Genomic DNA, 23,886 nt, shown 5'->3' with positions numbered 1-23,886 from the left:
TAATAATCACTAACCTCAGATAAATCTGTTTGTGTGACTGAACTTGTGAATGTTTATCCTTTTCACAGTGATGGTTTGTACTTTTTTTTTAAATAAAACATGTAATGTGAATACATTTTGCTACTTGATGAGAGGAAAAAAACGTTTGTGAGAAACCATGGAAGTGGAAGAACCCATGAGAACAGTCTCTCAGTGCCTTTGAGGCCCCGTCATATACTTGCACCGCACCTGATGATATTATAATTTTAAGTCCAACATGTCAATACTGCTAAGAGGCCACCACCACCCTCATTAAGTCCAAAATGGTAAATAGTCCTGATGACAGGAGGCAAGAACCATAAACACAGTTCTCTAGTTGACAATAAATTAACTGAAACTCGTGGCTTGATAACTCTTAGAAAAAAAGATAATTTCTCTAATTGGATTGATACAGTTCATAAAGTTGCTGTACAATTACGACACTGCATTGTTGATTTGCTTTCCTCTGAATTGTGGTAAGACTGTGTCGAGCTACACACACATTTAAATGTAATAACCACTCAAGAAACAAACAGGTGGTCTTATTCTTTTAACTTATTCCTCCCAAACATCTTATATAACAAGAAACTGTTACCTGCCTCATAGTCTGCTAAAATCAGACACATTTAATACAAATACTGGAGAAACTCCTGTCCCCAGGGAAAAGGCTATAGCCTATGATTGAAAGTCAATCATATGCATCACAGACAATATCCTCAGGAAGCTAAAGACATATATTATGGGAAAATGTGACCTGAAGGAAGATATGGAAGGCTATTAGTTTACCCATACATTCATGGCTTCAGGCAAAGGCTATGTGGGTGGCCACAGAAGAAGCTGATGCACTGATAACACACTGCACACGCTAAGTGTACAAAACTTTGATTCAGATAATGAAGACATGTGATGTGATGTATAAATGCACTTTACAGACATGTGACAATCATTAGTGTCTGACATGTTGTTCAGTTGATATTACACAAAAACAATTCTCAACCTGAATGTCATCTTGACATCCTGTTACATCCATTAAAGCCACCCCCTTCTTTCCTGTCTGCTGCTTATTCTCATCACAACTCCTCATAAAAAGCCTCACTCTTGCAAGCGTTAACTTATGTTTTACTGCCCCCTTCTGTACAAGATCAGTACTGGCATGTGTTATCAAACATATTGTGCACTGTAAAACTAATTTCAATAGGGAAAAAACAACTTCATCACAGTTAACGAGTTATGTTATTTGTTAAGGTTAGATCATGAATTGACTGTCCACAAACATACAAAAGTGAGTGAAAAACAACCATGATCTCCAATGTCCATGAACAATTTGGATCTATAAATGTATGTATTCCGATATGGTTGAGCCAAATGTTTTACTTTTTGGGATCATGTTTAGCCATACGCACATTGGTGCAGTAAATTTGGGGCCTTTATAAATTAGCTGTTAATGACAGCAATCTGTAGAATGAATCGGTTAAAGAACACACAGTTTAAAGCACACAGGTTTATTTGAATTACATAGGGTTAGGGTTAGGATAAAAGAAGTTCAGCATTTGAGAAACTTGTATTCACTTGGTATTTAAATTGAGATAAATATATATTATATTCTTCACAAAGACCGAATAGGTCTCTTTGACTGGCCCTTTACTGCACATTGGCCTCAGATTCAGGAAATGTAACCAGTTGTAAGCGACTTGTATTTCGGTTAGAAAAACTAGCCTGTAACATTATGCCTTTGCTAAGCTACTGTGTTATTAGATGAAATGCTGCCAATCGAGTCATATTTAGAAAAGTGCACTGTGCAGATCTCTAGGGACTTGCTTTGCATTGTAGTTGCATGATGTTGCTGCTATTGGACTGCAGGTTCAAACTGCTTTAAGCCATATTTTGTGCCCAAATGGACAGTGGAAAACACAAAGCAGTTTTCAAAGCCAAAGCGGACAAGACTTTTTAAGACACAGCCAGATACTGGGAGTGAGAGGCCTACACTTCAATAAATGTCACAATTTGGTACAATACCCCAATGAAGAGATAGTGTGTCTGAATACTCTTAAAACTTCTTATACCTAAATGTGAGAGAGTACACAGCCTGTAAAAGTGGCCTTATTATTGGACTTAACTGCTTACTTAGTTAGCTTACAATATTTTCTGGTTACAGCCAACAGCCAGTCACAATTGGCAGGAAGTACACATCTGAGCCTTTGCAGCTACATTATTTTAAAAACTTCCACTTTTTTAGTTCAAGAATGTGTCCTATCTTTAGGACATGGTGTGAAGCAGTGATGCATAAAGATAATATGAGCTAATGTATAAAAAGATACGCAGCTTGATTGCTTGATTTGGAAGTGGCAAGATGGAAAGTGCAAAACGGCATGGGCCAGTGCAATACTTTTGTAAGCTGTACATTTTTTCTGTTTTATTACAAAATCTCCATGCAGACATATTGACATGACGCGATGCATTGTAATGACTACCTTTTTCAGACTGTACTGAGGGGATAATGTAGTTTGAGTAAGTCAAGCACGTCCACCTCTGAGAAAAGGGAAAACTTCCACTACCCAAAACCGATTTAAAAAAAAATAAAAAAAAAAAAAGAACAATACATGGGCTGTATTCATATTAAATGTATTAAATAGTTTCAGTATTATTAGGGGGAGGGGTCACATTTAGGCCTAATAACAATCCATCCCTGTGTCTCCTATAGTCCCACAACCTAGGTCAACACTGTAGGCTACCCGTACCTTAGCATTTTAAAAGATGTTGTATGGACTCTTATACAGACCTAAATGCATTAAAAGCAAATATGTGACTTAGCTCCCCTATAACTTCTTTACTGCGTGAGAGATTTTGCACAGGGACAAGAACAAAGTTATTTTTTAACCCACAGAGCTAGGCTACGTCTTACTGGATCCAGAAGTTCAGATGTCTCTTCAGGTAGATAGCCTACGCTCTTGCTAAATAGTGAAAGTTGTAACTACTAACTTTAATACTAAACTATTGCTCGAGTGTTTGTTCTACGTTAAAACACAACTAAAACAACATAGTCTCATCTATCGGGAAGAGCGCAACGGAAAGTAACCTACATGTGGTGGTAGGGTAGGGTGTTGGGTTTTTTGTATAAGGGTTGGGATTTCGGGCTAAATATTCAAAATGGCGGACGGAGGAGCAGCGAGTCAAGATGAGAGTTCAGGACCAGGTAATCATTACAGCATTTTACATATTCATATTCATATTCAAACACTCTTTCTCTCAAGCCAGATAAGCATGGAGGATGAGTGTAAACAAAAATATTTTTTATGTAATGCCTGTGCACTGTAGGATTTGAATTAACCATCGCAAGCGAATAATTCACTGTGGGGAAACTGGCAAGGCACTGCGACGGCAAATTAAAGGGGAAAAACTGCCTCTCTTTGTGTGATTAGAGGGCTAAGCGCGTTACATATTCATATCGCCGCTGAGCAAATGCGATTTAGCATATTTTATTAATATTCTGTAAGACAACTTTTGTTTGTTACCTGGCCATATTCAGGTGATGTTGAAAAACAGTGTTGAATCATAACGAGCTAGCTTGCTAGATTATAGGTGCCTAGCTAGCAGCTGGCTAACGCTAGGCACATCGGCTTTGTGTTTTCGTATTGTGTCATGGACCATTCCCCGATAAAGGTTTGCATATTCATTCGCATCCGATTGGATAGGGTCTGCGCATATGTTTACTATCAAAATAAAAAACTCAGTACAACAAAAAGGTCACACGGGATTTAGTTCAGCCGGAAGGTTTAGTATAGCGTGATTTTATGCCTATTCTGATCAGCCTTTTGTGCTCGTTGCAGGCGTGTAGCCTGTTGTGTTATTCATGTGGGCCTTCTAGAGCAGAGAATGCGGTGTTCAGCATATTCTATCAGAATCCATTTAACACGTCGCATAGCTGAATGTGAATGTTGTTTGCTAGTTCCCTTGTTTTCATTTTTTAATCATGAGAAGAAAAGCAATGTCCTTTGTTGATGCCATATCTCTTTCTCTTCCGAGCTGCGTTACTTTTTTTAGTTCAATATAGCTACAGTCAGATTGTTTAACAACATACAAAGCTAGTGCTGCTAGCTTGCTATACTAGGTAGGTAACGTTGGTCTGCAACCAATCTCTTGAACGGGCAAGTCAAGGCAATTCAGTATTATAATGTTATCAATGCTCGTGTGTAGCTGAAGCAACATTTAATGCTTTTAAATTGATCTTAAGTACGCCGCAATACTGTATGAGGTGGATACGTTTAGTCAACAAACGCTAGCTAGCTATAACAGTTTTCACAAGGCATATAGACCAACATTAGCATATCACGATACGTTAGCTAGAATGTATTTGGCCGTCTATTTCTTTTGCTTTGGCAAGGGTATTTTCTCGCCTGTGTGTCCAGACAAGTTAAGAAAGGCGTAACCTCAGGGTAAACAATTTAGCTGGCTGATTAGCTAACGTTACTTCTATTTTATGTCGGTAGTAATGTTAGCATTGTTTTGTCAGGACATTCAAACGAATCCTGTGGCCATTTAGCTAGCAGAAGTAGCTTTCAATCCGTATCTGGCTACCCGATGTAAATTAGCTTTTTTTGACTAGAACAAAGGGCTCGAAACGTAACAACCACACTAAACCTATTAAGTTGCAAATCGGCAGTTACAGAAGTTGTGTTCGCAAAAAAACTTCGAACATTTTAAACGCACGATTCTTAATAATGTTCAGTGGTGCAGTGTTTGTGCTGAATAATTCTCCCAACTATCGTTACCATGTATTCTTTACGGAGGAACTGTTAAAACAACAGTGTAGTCGAACGCCTTCTTCCTTCTGTGCTTTAGGCTATTCAAACGATGTACCAAAAGTTGTTGTGAATTCAGGAATTCAAGTTGCTCACTCAGTTCCCTCCAGAAATCACTTGTGCTGTTGTATACCGCAGCTGTATGTGGGTGGTGTTTGTTTACGACAAGTGAATATATTACAAGGAACTCATTAGAATGGCTAATTCAGGGAGGTGTTGCTTATTTAAGACGGGAGAACAGACATCTGCTTGGAGTAGGCTGTTTAACCAAGCTTCGAAATGAATCCCACTAGTTTGACGCATAATTTTCACAGCGAAATCCAGTTTATCTTTACTATATCTTGTGAATACGGGGTCTGGCAATGCCAATTTCTTTTCTTTTTGGGGGGGCAAAAAAGCCATTCAAGTAACAGAAACGGTGTAGAGACTCTAGCTTGTTTTCAAGAAATTGAAATTATCCAGAGATAAGCTGTACATAAATTATTTTATGTATTTATTGTTTTTTTTTTATCAGACATTCTTGTTCCTGAACCACGTAGTCATTAAGGCCCAACAAACACTGAATATTCATTAGTGTAAACAAAAAAATCATGCATTCTAAAAAGTGGTCGTACACAATGTAAAGGTAAACAGGCAAACTGGGGGGGGGGGGGGGGATGGGCTGTCAGTTGGCTGTACCAGGAAAGGCTGGCTCTGGCTCCACTCAATGTTATGGAATTGTTATAATACTGGACAGTAACTGGTACCTCTGTACCTCAGTTACACTTTTTTTCTGTAATCCCTCTGTGAAGTAAACTCTAAATTCAACATGGTATGTAATTTATAGTCTGCCCCCCCCCCCCCCCCCCCCCCCCCAAAAAAAAAAATAGATTGTAGGTTTTGTATAAGTAGTTCATTTTTCTAGAAATACCTAGCTCATTGATGTTCAAACGGGTGTTGGGTGTTGAAGTTAAACATGCTTAATATTCTGTGTTCATCATCACTGTGGTCCCTCAAATACAAACTCACCACTTAATCTTCCCCTACGCTATTCAGTCTCCCTTTTCAATAAAACACTGCTAATGAGTTCCCCTGTTTAAAATTCACCCAAGTAAAATATTTGCATAATACATTGTTACATGTTTAGGCCTATGAAGCCGTAGCAGCGGCAAAAATGGAAATGTGCTCTACTTCACTCTCTCTCTCTCTTTCCCTCCATCTTCTTAGTAAGGTGTCTTTTCACACCTAACATAACCCGATGTTCAGTTTTAGACATTGCTATTGTTGTCCATCTCTCACCTGTTGTGGTGTTTTCTACTTTAAAAGTGTTGAGGGAAAAAAAAAGTCAGGAAATGGCTGATGATTGTCTTTTAAGTTGCCAACCGTGCTTGTATTTAAACAGCAGCTTGAGTGGAAAGCAACTGTTCATTCAGTCAAATGGTCCCTGACAACCGCAGAATGCCTCACAATTGTAAACTTGTCCAATCTGTTCTAGTTTGGCTCCTCTGCTGAGGAGGTAACGGCCCAATTTTGGAATGAAATCTGTATTCTGTATATATGTGACCAGATGGCAGCTTTTGGCCACCTGTCAGTTTGCTTAGAGTGACTTCAGTCGTTTTTAGCATATTTGTGTGAGCCAGGAAGGTCGGTGAGTTTTCGCAAAATACCGTTCTGGCATTGTTTGAATGTTTGAAGCTGAAACATTCCCGACAGTCACTTTGGAGATGTCTTACAAAAAGAGCCCAACTTCAGAGCAAGTTAACTTTGCATTTGCTTCTGACACTTTGTCTGGTTTTCAGCTGACTGCCAAAGCTCAGTTTGCAAAGGCTGAATTAATTTCAGTGAGCGGGAAAAAAAGTTAATGGAATCTAAAGTTAATCTAAATATGCTAATCTTGCCACAGTCACTGTGTGTGTGTGTGTGTGTGTGTGTGGCGCACAGGGCTCACACACACACACACACACAGAGCTGCCTGGTTTTGATCACTGGAGTTCTTGAGCAGTAGGGGGTCCTGTCATTAAAATTCCCTCAGTGTGAATTAATGACAAGGTATTTATTAACGATGAAAAGTGATTTGCCCTCCCCTCATTTTCCTCTTTCACACTGCAGTTGTAGGGTTTTGGTACATTACGGGGATAAAAATCTGCCGCCTGAAACCTCGAAGTGTTTACCAGTTTGGCTTAAGACTCCAGTGAGCTTTCTATCTGTGCAGTGCATGCTGGGAATGTCTCTGCTTACCTGTGCTTCTAATTATAATGCCTTCACTCTTCCAGTAATTGGGCCCGTGCCACCTCCCCCACTAACTCATTCTCTCTCTCTCTTGCTCTCCCTCGCTCATTCCCTGCTCTCTTCCTTTTCCCTCCAAAGCCATCCAATTAATATGCTAATGAGCTGATAAATATTTATGGGGACTTTAAATTATGCAGAAAGCTTTCAGAGCCCTGTGTGAAATGAATTGCTCGCAGGACTTCAAAGTGTTGCGCCGCTAACGAGGCAGGGGAACATTTGCATATGGCTTTAATCAGCTGAATACTGATTGCGCTTCGTTATGGCTGCTGCCAGCTGCACTCTTTGTTTCTGTTTCAATCCTGAAAAAAAAAAAAGAGAGGGAGATGGGGAACTTTTTTCACACTCGAGTTGCCGTGACGATCATGGCACGAAAAGAGAGGGAGAGGGAGGCAGAGAAGAGAAAAACGGTAGCGTTCGAGAGAGCTGCATCGCAGTCATTAACTGTACTGTACCACTTTAGTGTGTGCACAAGACCCTACTGTGGACATCCTACTGGTTTGTTAGTTGGGAGGATTGTGTTTGCATCCCGGACTGCTTGCTAGCCACCAAGGCTCCTCTTATCGGACCTGTTTCCCTCTTCCTATCTTGAGTTTGCATCTAACGGAGACCTGTGCTGCCACTTGGTGTCTTTCAAAGCCATGCTAGAAAGTGCAGGTGCAGCTTTGGCGGGTGAGTTTTAAAAAGGGTGTGGGTGTGCTAAGGCATTTAAATCTCTGCACGCTCTGCCCTCCAGCCATTCAGCTTCAGCCTGTCTTTTCATGTTTGCTTACAGTGATTTTTAGTTTTTTCTTTGTTATTTTAATTTATTTATTTTTTCACTTTATTGCATTTTCTTTCTTCTGTATTTGTCTGTGTCTTGGTGGATAGTAGTCTGTCTGTATGTCTTGAAATGGTCAATTTGGTTAAGTTGCCAGCGTCCGTTTAGTTGAACACTCCCTGTTTCGGCTTGTGGTGCATGCAGCGGTATTGCTGGCGATTGTGACCGTTTCTGAATAGAAAAACGTCTGTGATCCAAATCGGTCATTGGACTGAAGTGTTCCATGTAGTCGGCGAGTGAGCCCTAATGGGGCCACATTGGAGCGGCTCAGAGGCTCCGTTTCGGGGTGTGGGGACGTGCCACCTGTGGGTAGGCTGGGTCAGGTGAATGGGGGCTGTACTCATGGAAATGAACTCGGATTTGGGGTTGGGGTGACCGCTCAGCTGAAGTCTGTGCCCTGTGTCCTTCATTTCAGATTCTAAAATGAGTAATCCGTCTGAATCGAGTAAATGTGCAATGGAGAGTGGCGACGGAAACGCAGGTGAGTTCACCTGCTGGGCCCCACCCCACCAACTGCCACTGCTATAGCCCCCATGCCTGCTGCCTGCCATACGTCTAGATATTCACCTGTCCCGGGGTTATCTGTTTGTTTTTGTTTGTCTTGTGTCGTGATTCAAACTGCTCAATGCTTGTGAGCTATATTCTCATGTGTGTTTACAGTGATTGGATTGTGCACATTTTCAAGCTCAGCTTTGTGTGCTTTTGTTAGCTTAAAATGTAAATGTAAAAAAAAAAAAAAAACTCATTATATTGAAAAGGTAATGGGTTAGATAATTGTATACCCTAAAAGCCTATTATGAGTTAAGTGTGTGTGTGTGTGTGTGTGTGTGTGTGTGAAAAAGGGCATGCGAGAGTGAGAATACCTTGAGTAGACGAGGGGTGTTTTTGCTGTTTAATGTGCAGGACTTGGTGTGTGGATCCTTACCCCTCCCTTCTCTTCATCCCCCTCCAGGTGCCCAAACAAATGGACTGGACTTTCAGAGACAGACAGTGCAGACAACAAACGCAATCACCAACGCACACGCACAAGCTCTGCTCCAACAGGTAAAGAGCGTGCTCACACATGCATAAAGGCACATGCAAAACTCATGCTCCAACATGTATTGTGGTCACATACAAAAAGCCTTGTTCTAACAAGTGATGTTTGCTCACATGCACTCTCACGCTAAACCCCTGCTTTGGCAGGTAGTACACACACACACACACACACGCACACAAAAGCTTTGTTCAAACGCCTGTAGGAATGTGCAGATGTCTCGGGGGAGGTGTGGGGGGGGGGGGGGGGGGGGGTCATTGTTCTCCCCTGACATGACGCATCCTGTCCACACAACCCAACAACTGCCATGTTATTATCATACTTCTAGGAGGCTCCCAGCTGCCCTCTGTGTGTGTGTGGGTGTGTGTCTGTGTGTGTGTGTGTCTGTGTGTGTGCATGTATATTCATTTTTATTCGGTATATAAAAAAATGTGTTTGTGGCTCTCTGTGTGTGTGCGGGCGCATATGCATATTTGTGTTGACATGAATATTAGAAATAAGAAGCTTTGCTTGCGAGTATTTTGTTGTGTGTGTGTGTGTGTGTGTGTGCACGTGTTTTTTTTTTTGGGCATGTTTTGAAGTGTTCAGAGGAAGGACTGAGCGGATTCAGGCTGAGTTCAGAGAGAGAGAAAGAGAGGGCGAGAGCTGTAGCAGCGCCTGCCATCACCCAGCAACAAGGGAAATTAATCAGCCCTGTATGCTAATTAGCTGCTCCGCAGTTGCTCGGAAACAGATGGTGAAGAATATGCAAATCTATGCAGAATTATTACATGTGCTGCATTACCACCTTCCTTTTAGTTTTTTCCCCCCTCCTTTAATTAACATAGCCTGCCCCTCCTTTCCTCTTCGAGTCTCAGTTGGCTGCAGTATGCGCCTAACCAGCACCATCCCTTTAAAATGCGTTTTACATAAGGCCACACATTTCACTCTTTTGGTGAATATTGCAGAGGCGCAGAATGTTGAGTGTCTTCCTCCACTATTTCCTGCCTGAGGTGAAAGGAAATGTGGAGCCCTGTGTAGCGGTGTATGGCAACCTAATTAACCCCGAGTTCGAGCCTTAATCCAAACAAGATTTTCTTCCTCATCAAAAGCAGTCGGCGTGTTCAAGCCCTAGTGATGTGAGCTGGGGCCAAAGAGGACTTGCTAAATCCCCTCAAAGTGTCGCGCCTCAGTGTCACAGGGCAACGAGGAGCATACCCCCCCCCCCCCCCCCCCCCCCTACTGCTCCAGGGTGATCGGAGGCACATCTTGAAGAATTTATGCAAACGGAACAGCTTTTTTTGGGGGGGGGCCAAAATGAGAACATCAGAAGGGCTACATGTTTGACTGCGTTTCACTGAATCAAGACTTAGGCTTGGGATCAATGCATCTTTCATTTATTGTTAATCAGAATTTTCCAGAAGATGGGTCTTGATTGAATACATATTTTTCAGAAGTAAATGGGCGTCTGACACAACGAACCCTTAATTATCTTTGGGTGCGAAGGCTCACTGGTTTTCAGTGGCATGTAAGGACGTGCCGCTAGATGGAGCTGCATTAGCCTGCCTGTTTGTCAACGGGAAATCGAATTGGCAGGACGTATTGTTTCATCTCAAATGAACCAGCTAATAATGTCAAATGTAGGCACATTGAATGAAAATACAGTTGTTTCCCCCTCCCATTTTTCTAAAACTGATATAATTTAGGTTCATCATAAACATCCCTTCCAATGTTATTTAGAAAATAAGCTGTAACCTTCTCATCCGTGTCTCACAGAGATTTGTAGTATTTCTAGATGCCCAAAGTCATGAACCTCAGGACTGTCTAAGGCTAGCATTGAAATATATAGATTTTCTGCCAAAAAGTTTGATCAGTCATTATCAGTCTCATGCCATATAAGCCTTCGAAGTTTGCAACCTTGAAAACCCAACTCTGCTAGCTTTTAACACATTACACTGTCCAATGTATTATGCACAATATGTGACTTTATCATATCCCCAACAACATTTTATTAGATTACACATACTTCACATTAAAATGCTTTTGAAAATGCAAGCAGTATTTCCACCTTTTTTTGTTCTTTTGGTCATGTAAGTGTTCTTCTACGATGTCACAATATGTTAACTAGGCAGAGTCATATTTCTGTAAATTCTTCTATTATTACTCTACCTTGTCAGGCTATATGTTTCTTTGGCTTCTGGTGTTCCATTTCCATCAGCTTGTCAACAAATTCACATGTACCACTGTCCATTAGGAGGGCCTCAAAGTTCTATTGGTGGCGTAAAAGTGAACTACACTCCGCAACTTCAGCGGGAGCTCTCTGGCAAAAAAATACCTAATGTGCCCAGCCTTAATCAATGTCTCTTATCTTTTAAGGAACTGTAGTTAGAACAGCTGTGTTAGGCGCTTTGTAAGAGTTTTGTTTAATAGATTGACTATCTAGTTGCAGTCCTACTCTGAACAAATAGGATGGTTGAATATGCAGTGGACAAAGAGTAATTGAGTGTTATTTTACTCTTCTTTTCTTGAGAATTTGGAACCCTGACCCTGAGTAGATCTCACCCTGCTGAGATTGACCCTTTCCTCTGTTCCACGACCTCTGACCTTTGCACTGTGTTCTGCTCGTAGTCTAAGAAGGATGAGGCTGGAGAGCCTATGGCTACCAGCCGGGCGGAGGCACTGCCTCAGGCCCAACTCATGTTGGCCGGGGGGCAGATCGCTGGAGTCAGTGGTATTCTGCCCTGTGTTGCCTGCTCATGCGCCTGGAACTAGAACTGGGGTTTCCACATGTGACATTGCTATTATCACCCAGGGGTGATGTTCCAAGTCCTCCAGGAGATCTTGTAACTTTCTTTACTTGACGATAAAAAGTATTCAACTCCTCTGTCTTTAGTATTCAGATATTCCTGTGCAACTGGGGGGAATCACCCAACACCTAAATTGCACATCATGTAGAACTGTATACGGAGGAGGAGTGGACACCTCTGGTAACCCTCTCAACTGCAGTGCTAGGAGGATCGACTTCTCTCATGTTCAGTCCTTACTTTGGTTAACGGGAAGCGATCCGTTCCAGTTCAGCAATTGAGTGGGGCGCATTAAAGCCTTATCCCATTTCTTATTCCTCGCGACTTTGCATCCCTGAAAGGCACAGTTTTGTGACTTAGTAGAAGGCCAGACAAGGCGGCTCATTCTACTTTCAACCCCCTCACCCTTCCAACTTCTTTCGCACATCTGTTGTCTACCCTTCCAATACTTTTCAATGGAGCAGTGAGGGGTGCACACACAAGTAATGGGATTAGCCCCGAGTCTACTCATGACTGTGGCTCCATCTTGAAGACCCAGCCTCAAAGCTCATCTCCTCCCCGTTGTGTCTCTTCAGTTCACTGACCAGTGGGACTTGAAAAGGGCCACTCATCCAGGCCATCCACCAGGCGCCTTCTGGAGCCTTCTGCAGGATTAGAATCTCCATAGCCAGTTGCTGTCCAGAAGGCTTTTGCCTACTTATCATGTCTTTAGTAGCTAATATAAATGACAAAATATTAGCATTAACTTAACTTAATTGGGTTGGTCTGGTTACAGTACACACCACCTAGCTTGTTGTGTGTATAGTTAAGCGCTTGTAATGCTGGGTCACGTGGTGGTGTTGCAGACCATGTTGGGTTATGACTGGAGACGGAAAGAGAGAGAGAAAGAAGAGAGGCCTGTTTTCATCTCCATCTGTCATCAGAGTGCCCTTGCCAGTCATGCATTAAACGGGCTCAAGGCCTATATAAGGCAGAAGTCTGCCCCAGGCCAGCTGGAGCCTCTGCTTTGTATGGTGCGAGTCACTGGTCAGGAGTCAGTCTGTGTTTCATGATCGCTTGTGTTTGTGTCTGGCCCAAGGAATCACAGTGAAGGCGTACTACAGATCACATGTACGTCCACCCCCTCCCCCCCCCCCCCCCCCCCACCCCCCCATCACACATGCACACACACACACACCATAGATCAGCACAGGAAGATTTCACATGCGTCATCCAGACATTTGCTGTATTTGCCTGAATCACAGACATTTACTTTGTGTACTGTGCCCTTTTTTCTTGCTCATCTGCCTGCTTTGATTGGGATCGTCGTGACGCGTCAATAAACAAACTCTTTGTGTCTGCTGTTTAGGCTTATGTGCTCCTAACCCTCGTTCTCATTTTCTCTCTCTTTTTCTCCCTCTCTCTCTCTGTAGTTGACTCTGACTCCGGCACAGCAGCAGATGTTGCTGCAGCAGGCCCAGGCCCAGTTGCTGGCCGCGGCCGTGCAGCAGCACTCAGCCAGCCAGCAGAGCAGCACCAGCGGAGCCAACATCTCCGCCTCCGCGGCCACACCCATCACCCAGATCCCCCTCTCCCAGCCCATCCAGATCACGCCTGTAAGTCAGGCTTCCCTTCCGCTACCCTACCTCTCATCCTGGGGAGGGTGTGGTGGGGTTAGCCAGATGTTCAATGTTCCAGGGCAAATGGTGCGTGTCCTGAAAACTGCAGGGTTTCCATTAAAGTATTAAGTGTTTTCTTTTTATGATTTTAGATAGTAACAGGATTTGTGTGTATCTCTGCGTGTTCCTACTGTTGTACATTGCTGTGGGAAAGCCAAACAAACAAAAAAAAAAGCCAATGCCGGTCGTTAACTGCCCCGGAATTCCCCTTGCCTCCCAGCATAGTAGGCCATGTAACACTTGAGCGCTTTGTGTCCATATGAATTTGCATAACCAAACTTGTGCACGAGGAAATGGTGTAGAGTAGAGTGAATGAGTGAAATGACTCGCCTCAGTGAAATGGAGAGGGCCAAAAACACACAGTTGCTTCCACTTGCTGTGCCTGGAGTGTTTTTCACCTCTCTCTTCAAAGCCTCATAGGCTAGCTGAGTTTAAAACTTCATGTCCTAGCTGGAGATGAATTTTAGATGACTAAGATTGCCCCCTGGCATAAAATGAGGGGTTTATTCATTTAACATGAGCTGATTGCATAATGGCAAGGATAATAGCGGGGATGTGATAAGTTTGGCTATAATTAGGACAGGAAAGATGACTCGCCCTGCTGTGTTTGGTGACAGGGGAAGGCAGCTGCTAAAACTTCAGAAAGGCAGACATGGCTATTTATCATTCTGGGATCCAAAAAAGATTTTCATATATTGTCACACATTGGACAAGCAATTAAACTAGAAATCTTCTCAGCAATATGGTTTCTCATATATAATTGACAGTCTGTATTAGTGCTGTGACATTCTTGGTTTTATTGATGTTTCACTTGCCCACTTTAAGAATTGTTTTCTGATATGTGCATATGTTGTTGTGTGTTTGTGCGTGCGTGTGCGTGCGTCTGTAATATGCAGCAGCTGCAGCAGCTTCAGCAGCAGAACCCCAACCTGCAGCAGTTTGTGCTCGTGCAGCCAGGGCTGCCCATCGCCACCCAGCTGCAGCAGCTGCAGCCGGCACAGTTCATCATCTCCCAGACGCCGCAGGGCCAGCAAAGTGAGCACCGCAACACGCCACATTGCACCGCACCGCAACACAACACAAAGATATATAGAAAGACAGACCATCTCCTCATTCTCAACATAGGTAGAAATGTACAACTTCCTTTAGGGCAGTGTGCTGAAATGCATAGAAAGTTGCACACATATATGAGAACATTTAAAATGCAGACATGACGCACCCAAAAAAACTATACGTCACTACTCTGACTAATATGTACAGTGACTCAGTACTACAGTGTTCACATACAGTTATACTTTTTCACCCCCTGTCATTCACTTGTGTTAAATCTGTTTGATGTTGGGCTCTTATAACCTCCCTGCCTACAGTTTACCTTTCTCCCGCTCACCCCTCAGGTCTCCTGCAGGCCCCCAACCTACTAACACAACTACCTCAAAGCCAAGCCAACCTCCTGCAGACTCCCAGCATCACCCTCGCCACCCAGGTAAAGAGACTACAAATCCCACAATTCTCCTCTCAACCCCTCTCAAAATGTTCCTTCTTAGTTTGACCAAAATGTCCATAGTCTAGCTGTTTTCATAACTTATCCATGGCTGTACAGAGCCATGTAAAATGTCTTTTGTGTTGGTTTTTCACTCCTGCTGTATTTCTGTGTTGTTAGCCCGCGACCCCGACTCGCACGGTAGCAGCTACCCCCCTCACCCCCCTCTCCCACACCCAGAGTACACCAAAGCGCATGGACACGCCCAGTCTGGAGGAGCCCAGTGACCTGGAGGAGCTTGAGCAGTTCGCCAAGACCTTCAAGCAGAGGAGAATCAAACTAGGCTTCACTCAGGTACACGCTCTTACAAACAGGGTGCATCTCCCTGTTTGTTTATCTTTTTTATTAACATGTGCTGTGTGTGTGTGTTTTCGTCAGGAATACTCTCGTCTAGTAACATTTTAAAATTGATTAGTCTATTGAGAAGTATACAGCAGTTATCTTTGGCAGAATGGCTGTGTTCAAGGGGACTTCTATTCATACTAGTAAGCATAGGTGTGTGGTATAGTACGGCAACTTTGGTTGATGCTGGTGAATTAGCTGAGTGAGCTATAGAATAGGCAGAATAGCGTGGCTCGCCTGAACTAATGCTAAGCTTGATTTGTGTGTCATCAGGGGGACGTTGGCCTTGCCATGGGAAAGCTTTATGGCAATGACTTCAGCCAAACCACCATCTCTCGATTTGAGGCCTTGAACCTGAGCTTTAAAAACATGTGCAAGTTGAAGCCTCTGCTTGAGAAGTGGCTCAACGATGCAGGTATGTCTCTCCTCTGGCTACGCTTCACACAGGAGAACAAACACGCCAGGATATTAGATGGAATGTGTAGTGCTGCTCTCTGTGTGTGTGTGTGTGTGTGTGTGTGTGTGTGTCTGCAGGTGCATCTTTAGTTTAGACAGATGTTTGTCAGATGTGTCTGTATATATGTGCATATTTGTGTGGATGATTAGTTTCCTGTGCCTCTACCCTAGTCAGTCTGGTATCACAAATCCACCTTTTGGTGTTTTAAGCATCTTCCCTCAGGCCTCTTATTGCAGAAAAAAAAGCACTCTAAGCCCCAAACGTCTGTGTTAAGTCAGCACGGTCTCACCCTCATGGCTGCTGTTTGTCATGGTCAAAGCAAACGTGATCCTTACCTCCATCCCTGTGCGTTTGTGTCCGTGCTGTCTGTGCAGAGAACCTGACGTCTGACCAGGCCCTGTCCAGCCCCAGCTCCCTGGGCTCCCCTGGCCTGGGCATAGAGGGGCTCAACCGCCGGCGCAAGAAGAGGACCAGTATCGAGACCAACATCCGCGTGGCCTTAGAGAAGAGCTTTATAGAGGTGAGGGACAAAGGGCCACAAGAATCTTACCGTCAGCAGACCTTATCAGACCTTCTTTTTCACCTAGGAAAGCATTTTATGATTGCAGCTAGTGCATTTCAGTTAATATTGTGCGTCTTATGTTGTGTATTGTAGTTATGAAAATGTGGACTGGATTCATTTAAATATAAAATACCCCTCATCCGTTCAGCCAGCTATTGTCAGAACAAGCTGGTGGTTTGTCAGTCAAAGGAACGTGATGTGTGTTTTGAGCGGTGTCCTCCATAGACCATACACCGTATGGTGTCCTCCATAGACCGTTCATGCCACTGTGGCATACCCTCTCCCAGTGACCCGGTACTGAAAGGGCTTTTCTGCCCGACGCGTTTTGTCCTCTTCCAGCAGAACCAAAAACCTACCTCTGAGGAGATCACCATGATCGCCGACCAGCTCAACATGGAGAAGGAGGTGATCCGTGTGTGGTTCTGCAACCGCCGGCAGAAGGAGAAGAGGATCAACCCTCCCAGCAGTGGTAGCATGGGCACCACCCCCATCAAAGCAATCTTCTCCTCCTCCAATCCCCTGGTACGGCCGCTTCCCAACCCAAAATAAGAATTACATAGTAATTTGAAGCATGCTGGTTGAAGTATACTCGTGGAATAGCTGGAAAGTGCTCAATATTAGTACCTTTTTTTTTTATAAAAAAGATTATTCAAGTGAAACACTTTTCACTGTTAATTATTCTAGTCTACTGACCAGACACTGTGTCCATTTGATACAACTTGGAATGGATTGTTATTCTTGTCTTCAGCCAGGGTGGTAACCTTGTTTTATGAGCACATTTGCTTCATAGTCATTAGAAAGAGCAGAGGAAGATTGTATATGTGTTTGATCCCAAAACCCTAAATAGTCACGTAGTTGTAAGCCCTCATGATTGTAAGGTTTGAATCTGTGGTCCGTTCTGTGTGGTCTGACTGTGTGTGTTTTTTGCCTCGCCTGTTTCAGGTGTCCAGCACGACGAGCCTCACACCGACCACACTGACTGTAAACTCAGCTTTGCCTCTCACCAGCACGAGTGTCTCCAGCCTCGGCTTCACTGGTAAGGAGCCACTCACTGCTTCTATTTCACTATGTTTTCTCTTTCTCTTCTCACTCTCTCTCACTTTCACTCACATACACACACACACACACTGAAGTACAGGCAAAAACCTTTTTTTTTTTAAGCTTAAAGGTTCATCCCCTTTATTTAGCCATCCAGTTTTCATTCGTTTAATCACTTGAGTTTGTTAAACACAGGATAGGAGAGCGGTGAAGGAGTTAGATTTAGGCATCTTTGCATAGCACCATTTTTGGGAGTTTGTAATGCAGCTTTTGTCCAAACATTCTTCTTTTCTTCTGTTCTTTTCCTCTGAGTGTGTCCGTATCCCATCATACGGTTTGTTTTGCACATAGTCTCCCCAAAATGTAAACAACTCGAATGCTTTTTCTGTCCTTAGGCACAACCATCACGGCGGCACCCACCTCTACCAACACAGCCTCGGTCATCTCCGCCACGCCCATGGTCACTACCGTAGCCGCTGCCAGTCCGACCTCGCTAAGCCCCTCCCCGTCACTACACACATCTGGTGGCGGGGCCGGTGAGTCGGGCGGCGGGCCCCAGGAGGGTTCCGGCGGGTGCTTGGTGTCACAGACCCCCATCTCTGCCTCCGCACTGGCCTCAGCTCTGAGCTCGGGCCAGGTGATGGTGGCAGGGCCGGGGCTCTCCACCAGTGCCAGCCTCGCTGCCATGGCCGCTGCTGCGGGCCTCAACCCTGCTGGACTCATGGCCTCTTCACAGTTCAACCATGGGTAAGGGTGGGTGTGTGTGTGTGTGTGTGTGTGTGTGTGTGTTGTTGGCCCAAAATTTTAAAAGGCAATTGTTCATACATCTTGCCTGTAAATTCAACTGAATAATTAAATTGTTTTAAATACACTTCTGTTGAAAAGTTTGTGGCTTTCCCAACCCAGACTACAGAATGCTTGTTAGAAAAGGCAAAGATGAGACTGAAAAGCCACCAATGCCGCGCTGTGCTGACTGATGTTTTTAAATGTCCTCCGCAGGGGGGCCTTGTTGAGTCTGGCGCCAGGAGGTTTGGGCAGCGCCCTGAGTATGCCCATGAGCAACAGCACCTTGGCCACCATCCAAGGGGTGTGGAGCGGCAAGTACACCAACCCCTCTGCATTAACACAAACAGTAGCTACATCTACACACATCCCCCTGGGAAACCCACCTTAACCCATCCCCAGACAGGCATTTCATTGAAGCCCTTTAGAATTGGGGTTTAATAATAACTAGAATGCGTTTCGTGAACGAACTGCGAGAGTGTGCTTGCTCTGTTGCGGCCATGACCGAGAGAACAAGTGCCTTGGAATTGGGGCAGGTGTCAGCTCTCCAGCTCTCCCTGCTGGATGAGCATGCACAAATGAGTATGCACGAGTGAGTATGCATGAGTGAGTATGCACGAGTGAGTATGCACGAGTGAGTATGCGCGAGTGAGTATGCGTGAGTGAGTATGCGTGAGTGAGTATGCGTGAGTGAGTAAACATGAGTGAGTATGCACGAGTGAGTAAACATGAGTGAGTATGCATGAGTGAGTATGCATGAGTGAGTATGCATGAGTGAGTATGCATGAGTGAGTATGCATGAGTGAGTATGCATGAGTGAGTATGCATGAGTGAGTATGCATGAGTGAGTACGCATGAGTGAGTATGCACGAGTGAGTAAACATGAGTGAGTATGCATGAGTGAGTAGAGCCCTGGTATGGAAGGTGTCTCTTAATATTCCTAGTTATACAGTTGAATGGAGAGGGACAGAGAGAGAAGAGGAACCGTGCGCAGGTGTCAGTGAGAGTTGTCAGTGAATCACAGGTGCAAGCCAGTTTAATGAGCCTATTATGATGTCATAATGCCTCAAAGTTCTGCCATGCAAGTCTATGGAGAAAAAAGGTGATGGAAAAAGAGGAATAAAAAAGGAGTGGCAAGGAGTACCGCAGCTTGCACCGGATCGGGCCGGACGTTTTGGTGTTTGAACGGCGTCTCTATCTCAATCGGGCGAGGAGTAGTTAGCTGCAAGAAAAACTACTAGAATAAAAAAAATAGTAAAAAACGAAGAACAATAGTGTGCTTCCCTTCGGGCAAGCACACTAATGAAGCTGGTTGCTGATGTTCCTTGAGGTGATGGAACTGCAGCATACCCGACAGTAATTGTCGACAGTGGTACAGGCGGTAGAGAAGTCGTTTAGTAATCACAAGGTTGCTAGTTCGATTCCATGTCAAGGTGTACTTGAGCAAGGCACTGAACCCCAAATTGCTCCTGATGTGCAGTGTGCCATCAGTGTAAATGTAAAATAAATGTGTATACATCCTTGTAAGTCGCTTTGGAAAAAAGCTTCCGCTAAATGACTAAATGTAAATGTAATACCCACTGACTGCATATTAAATTAATATCAGTGTCTTGGTGACCTTATTTACTTGTCTTTGTTTTCTTTTCTGCAGCGTTAGCCTCTAGTGGAACTCTACCCATCACTTCTCTGGATGGAAGCGGGAACCTGCTGTTTGCCAACGCCAGCGCGGGCGGCACGCCACTCTTCCTCAACCCGCAGAATCTGTCGCTGCTCGCCAGCAACCCCGTCAGCCTGGTGTCAAGTGCCAACCTGCAGCTCACGGCCGACGCCCACCAGAGTGTGGTCACCACGGCTGCAGTGCCCGCCTCCACCATAAGCACCGCCTCCAAGGCGCAGTGAAGCAGCAGGAGCTGACGGAGCTCTGCCGCCCCGAGCCTTCATCTTCATCTTCATCTCTCTCTTTCATTCATTTTCCTTGTCTGCTTCTATTCTGCACCCTGCGCTGTCTTGCGCGTTCCTCGTTATTTAATCTTTCTGCTGCCATCCAAAAAAAGACACTAAAAAAAAAAGACAGGATTTTTTTTTTTTTTTTTAAGTGTTCACCTTGCATTAACTCCAGAATGTTGAGATAAGGGGGTGAAAAAATAGTTTGGTTACTTTTTTAGTTTTGTTGTTTTTTTGGGGGGGGAGAGGTGTCATCTTAGGGTTAACTGACATCACACCTGAGTGGAGAGTGTCTCTCTGACTCAGTGGTGCCCCCTCTGGGTGACTTGCAAGAGGTGTTTTTAGATAAATGAAGACCTCTCCCCTCCCCAACTTCTTTTCATCTTCCCTGAACTCTGTCCTCCACTCCTCTTTTCAGAGCTGCTTTGAAGACTCTTCTAACCAAAAAATGTGGGATCTTAACTTTTTTTTTTTCTTTAAACAACTGAATGATCACTTCTTATCCTAGCATAAGCTCCACTATCGTTTCCCAGTGGAAGGTACTGTATTGCAGGCCTTTTACGTTGTTCATATCTAATTTACTTTGTTTTTTTTGGTTCTCTAACTGTAAGTCAGCTTTAAGTTGTACATCACATAATTGTGGTTACAAGGCTTTAAAATAAGTAATAAGTGGCAAATATATGGTTTCATCGTTCTAAGGAAATGTGCAACTGTCTGTCAGAGAACACTGATTTTTTTTTGTTTGTTTGTTTGTTTTTGGTTTTTTGACCACTTGTGGTGTAAAACCTCTCCAGGATGCCAGACTTATAGGGATGGCTTAAGTGGAGTCCTGCACAGAGGCCCTCGGCTGTGTCTCATAGTCTGCTGTGAGATGGACAGATGAGCTTTGAGACCTTAGTGGATGATGTGGTGGTTGTTTTTTTTTGTTTTAGTTTTTTTTTATATATATATTTCTACATGAATGTTAGTTTTCGTGGTCTTCTCAAACACAGCCAATACTGTAACCTGGTCTGCTCTGAAAATCGGCCAGGGCCAGTCAGTGGGCTTTTTAAATATATATATTTGTTTTCTTTCTTTCGATTGTGGCTTGGAGCAGGGGCTCAAAAGGCTGATGTCAAACCAGCCTCGATTTTTCTGGGGAAGTTGGTGGGATGTTACCGAAATGAGTGCTTGTTGCTTGGGTCAAGTTCTTTTTAGGGGGTTCCGTTTATTTTTCTACTTGTGCACAGTGTCTGTACCAAAAAACTGGACTAGAGAACTGCAGTCTGCCTACTCTGGAGGAGAAACTTCTTCTGTCGCACGCTGAGGTCGTTCTTTTCAAGGTCTTCAACAGGCCTTTTTTTCCAAGATATACCAAAAATATTTGTTAAACTATTGCTGTATATTGTCATTGTAGTGTGTAGCTTAAGCCTAAATATTTATGAGTCAAGGCTCTTGGTAGACAGCAGGAGATTTAAAACAAAAAAAAATAATGCAATATTTTGAAGATCCATGTCCAAAGACAAACCTATTTTTTAATTTGTAACAGGCTTTCCCTGCTCTTCTCTGTAGCGACAACGCAGATAACCAAAAATAAAAGATTGCGGGGTGGGTGTGTGTGGGAGAGGGTGGGTGCGGGTTTAGGGTGAGCAGGACCCTTCCGCAGTAGCAGAGCGAGAGAGAAGCAGCAGTGTGGTGGTTCTGGGTCCCGCAGGTCACCTGGGTCGAGGCCTCTCTGGCTCACCGGTGGTTGGATTGCTGAGGTGTTTTTATGAGTGCGAGAAGAGAGGTGTTGGTGCAACGGCCCTGCCCTCTCCCTAAAAAAAAAAAAAAAGTTAATATATTTGGGTTGTCTGTTTGTGTGTGTGGGCGCGAGCAGAGGGGCTTCGAGAGAACTCTAGGATGTTCCTACCTTACGGGGCAAGGGGTTGTCCTTGGTGGTCTTTCGTTGCATCTTGTGCTAGTATGGATTTTTAAGCCCCAATTCCCCTTGCCCTTTCCTTTTTCTAACGGCAGACTGTGAGTTGTGATCCTCTGCAGACCGGCGATAACCCAGTACTGGAGGCTTTAGGGACCGGAGTTAAGATGATCCAAAGGGGCTGTCCTGTTCTTTCTCTCCTTGTTAAGTTTCTAACTGATCTTCAGCCATGATGTAAAGCTTGAACCAAAGTCGTTTTCTCACTAGCTGCTGTGCCTGTGTAGAACAGTCCTTAGGCTGTTCACACGCTCACTAGTCTACACACTACTGACTGAAAAACCCTGTTTTTGTTTTGTTTTGTTTTTCACTTGCTGAGAGAGAAGAATTCTCTTCCAACTAATTTTTACAGCTTTACAGGAAGAATTTTAAAAAGCTATAAAATGATTAGAGCTTGCGCAGTGTCATGGATAAATACAAAATAAAATAAATAACCCTAAACAATGCTTACTAGTTCAAGCTTTTGATATTAATGCATCAGAAGAATCTCAGAGCTTTCTCAAAGTGCTGTTGAGTGGTTTGGGGTTGCTGTGGGTTGGGTCATGTTTGTCATCTGCCGTCACCCTTTTGCTAGTACCTTTGCCATCTTGTGGTCAGTAAGGCAGCCGCCTAAATAAAATATAATCATTCTCGCTCCTTTCGCCGAATAAGGAACCAAGGCCCTGCGGTCTGGTAATTGGAAAACTGTTTTGGAGCCTTATAATATAAAAGATGCCAAGTTTTTGCTTTTTGTTACTGTGCCTGTCTAGAACTTATAGTGCTTCTTATGTCTGTTTCCCTGCGTCCCATTCCATCTCCCCCCTTCATTCAAACCGCAGTCTCACCGCCTCTTGTCTCTAAAGCAACCCTGCAGTGCTCATCTCTAGTTATCATTATTTGTCTTTTTTTGTGTTTCATCACATTTTTATTAAATACCTCAGCAGCACTTAGAAGAACGGTTCACTTTAAACAACATAATACCCGCCAATCAAATATTAACCTCTTTTCTATTATGAAAAAACACCACCAAAACAAATATCCTCCACTAGAAGGAACTAATGTCAAGACAAACTACTACTGCTAGTTCAAGTACTACTACTTTTAGGGTGATTCCAGGTTAACCAGTTATGATTATTTATCCTACTTGCCAAAGTAAAAAAAAAGAAGAAAAGAAAAAAAAAAGCCTTTGTCTCTGCGGCTGAGTTGATGTCTCGTTGCTGCTCACTCCGCTGGTTCTGTCCTGAGGTTGCAGCTCGGCCTCATGGGATTTGTAGTTTCGTTTGTGGTTGTGTTATCTAAGTTTTAGTGCAGTAGCATGGTCATCTGGGTCAGCACAGGGGCCATGGGAAGTTACTGAAATATTTATCTGAGGAACGACTTAACGATTAGAGAGGACTTTTTTTCTAAATTCTATATATATATACACACATGTAAGATATTCATATTTTATATTTGAACTATTATCAAGATTGAATGTAGTGTTTTTGTCATGCTTATTCACAAAGAAAAAACCAACAAAACAAAAAAAAAGAATTATTTTAATGATAGCAATTCTCAAATCTTTATCAAGACCAAAAATGAAACCACACCCCCTTGGGTGAGTTGCTGTTTTCAGTGCCCTCCTGTTGACAGGCGTGGCCTAACAGATGGGCGGGGCTTGCTCTGGTGCTCCTGATAGACAGCACCCCCTTCTTTTACTGTTGCTGGGGTAACAGACTCTAAAGCACCTGATCTTAATCTTTATTTTCTTGTTTGTTTAGTTCTTGATTTACAGACTTGATTTTGCTGTGTTTTTAACAATCATTTTATTGTTTGCCTTTTAATTGTTTGTATAGCATGAGGGAGCAATATCACTGGCTTTCTTAGTTGGACAAAGCAAACATAACAATTACCCTTATCATTTATGCC

At 43.5% G+C, this 23,886-nt stretch overlaps 1 protein-coding gene across 1 annotated transcript; it reads left to right on the top strand.

Annotated features, from left to right (window-relative positions):
• Positions 1-3,165: 3,165 nt before the first annotated feature.
• pou2f1b (POU class 2 homeobox 1b) lies at positions 3,166-20,109 on the top strand (the record flags this gene model as incomplete). The annotated part of the gene is made up of 15 exons (XM_080838674.1): positions 3,166-3,211; positions 8,318-8,383; positions 8,855-8,946; positions 11,546-11,641; positions 13,134-13,316; positions 14,276-14,414; positions 14,774-14,862; positions 15,040-15,213; positions 15,535-15,676; positions 16,093-16,238; positions 16,620-16,802; positions 17,223-17,316; positions 17,714-18,065; positions 18,318-18,415; positions 19,753-20,109. 15 exons carry the CDS (start codon positions 3,166-3,168, stop codon positions 19,998-20,000), a joined length of 2,148 nt encoding a protein of 715 aa, XP_080694800.1. The 3' UTR covers positions 20,001-20,109.
• Between the last annotated feature and the right edge of the window lie 3,777 nt (positions 20,110-23,886).

The sequence above is a fragment of the Sprattus sprattus genome, assembly GCF_963457725.1.
Source record: "Sprattus sprattus genome assembly, chromosome: 5".
NCBI lineage: Eukaryota > Metazoa > Chordata > Actinopteri > Clupeiformes > Clupeidae > Sprattus > Sprattus sprattus.
Note: the sequence above shows the minus strand (reverse complement) of the source record. Positions and strands in the feature narration are given on the sequence as shown.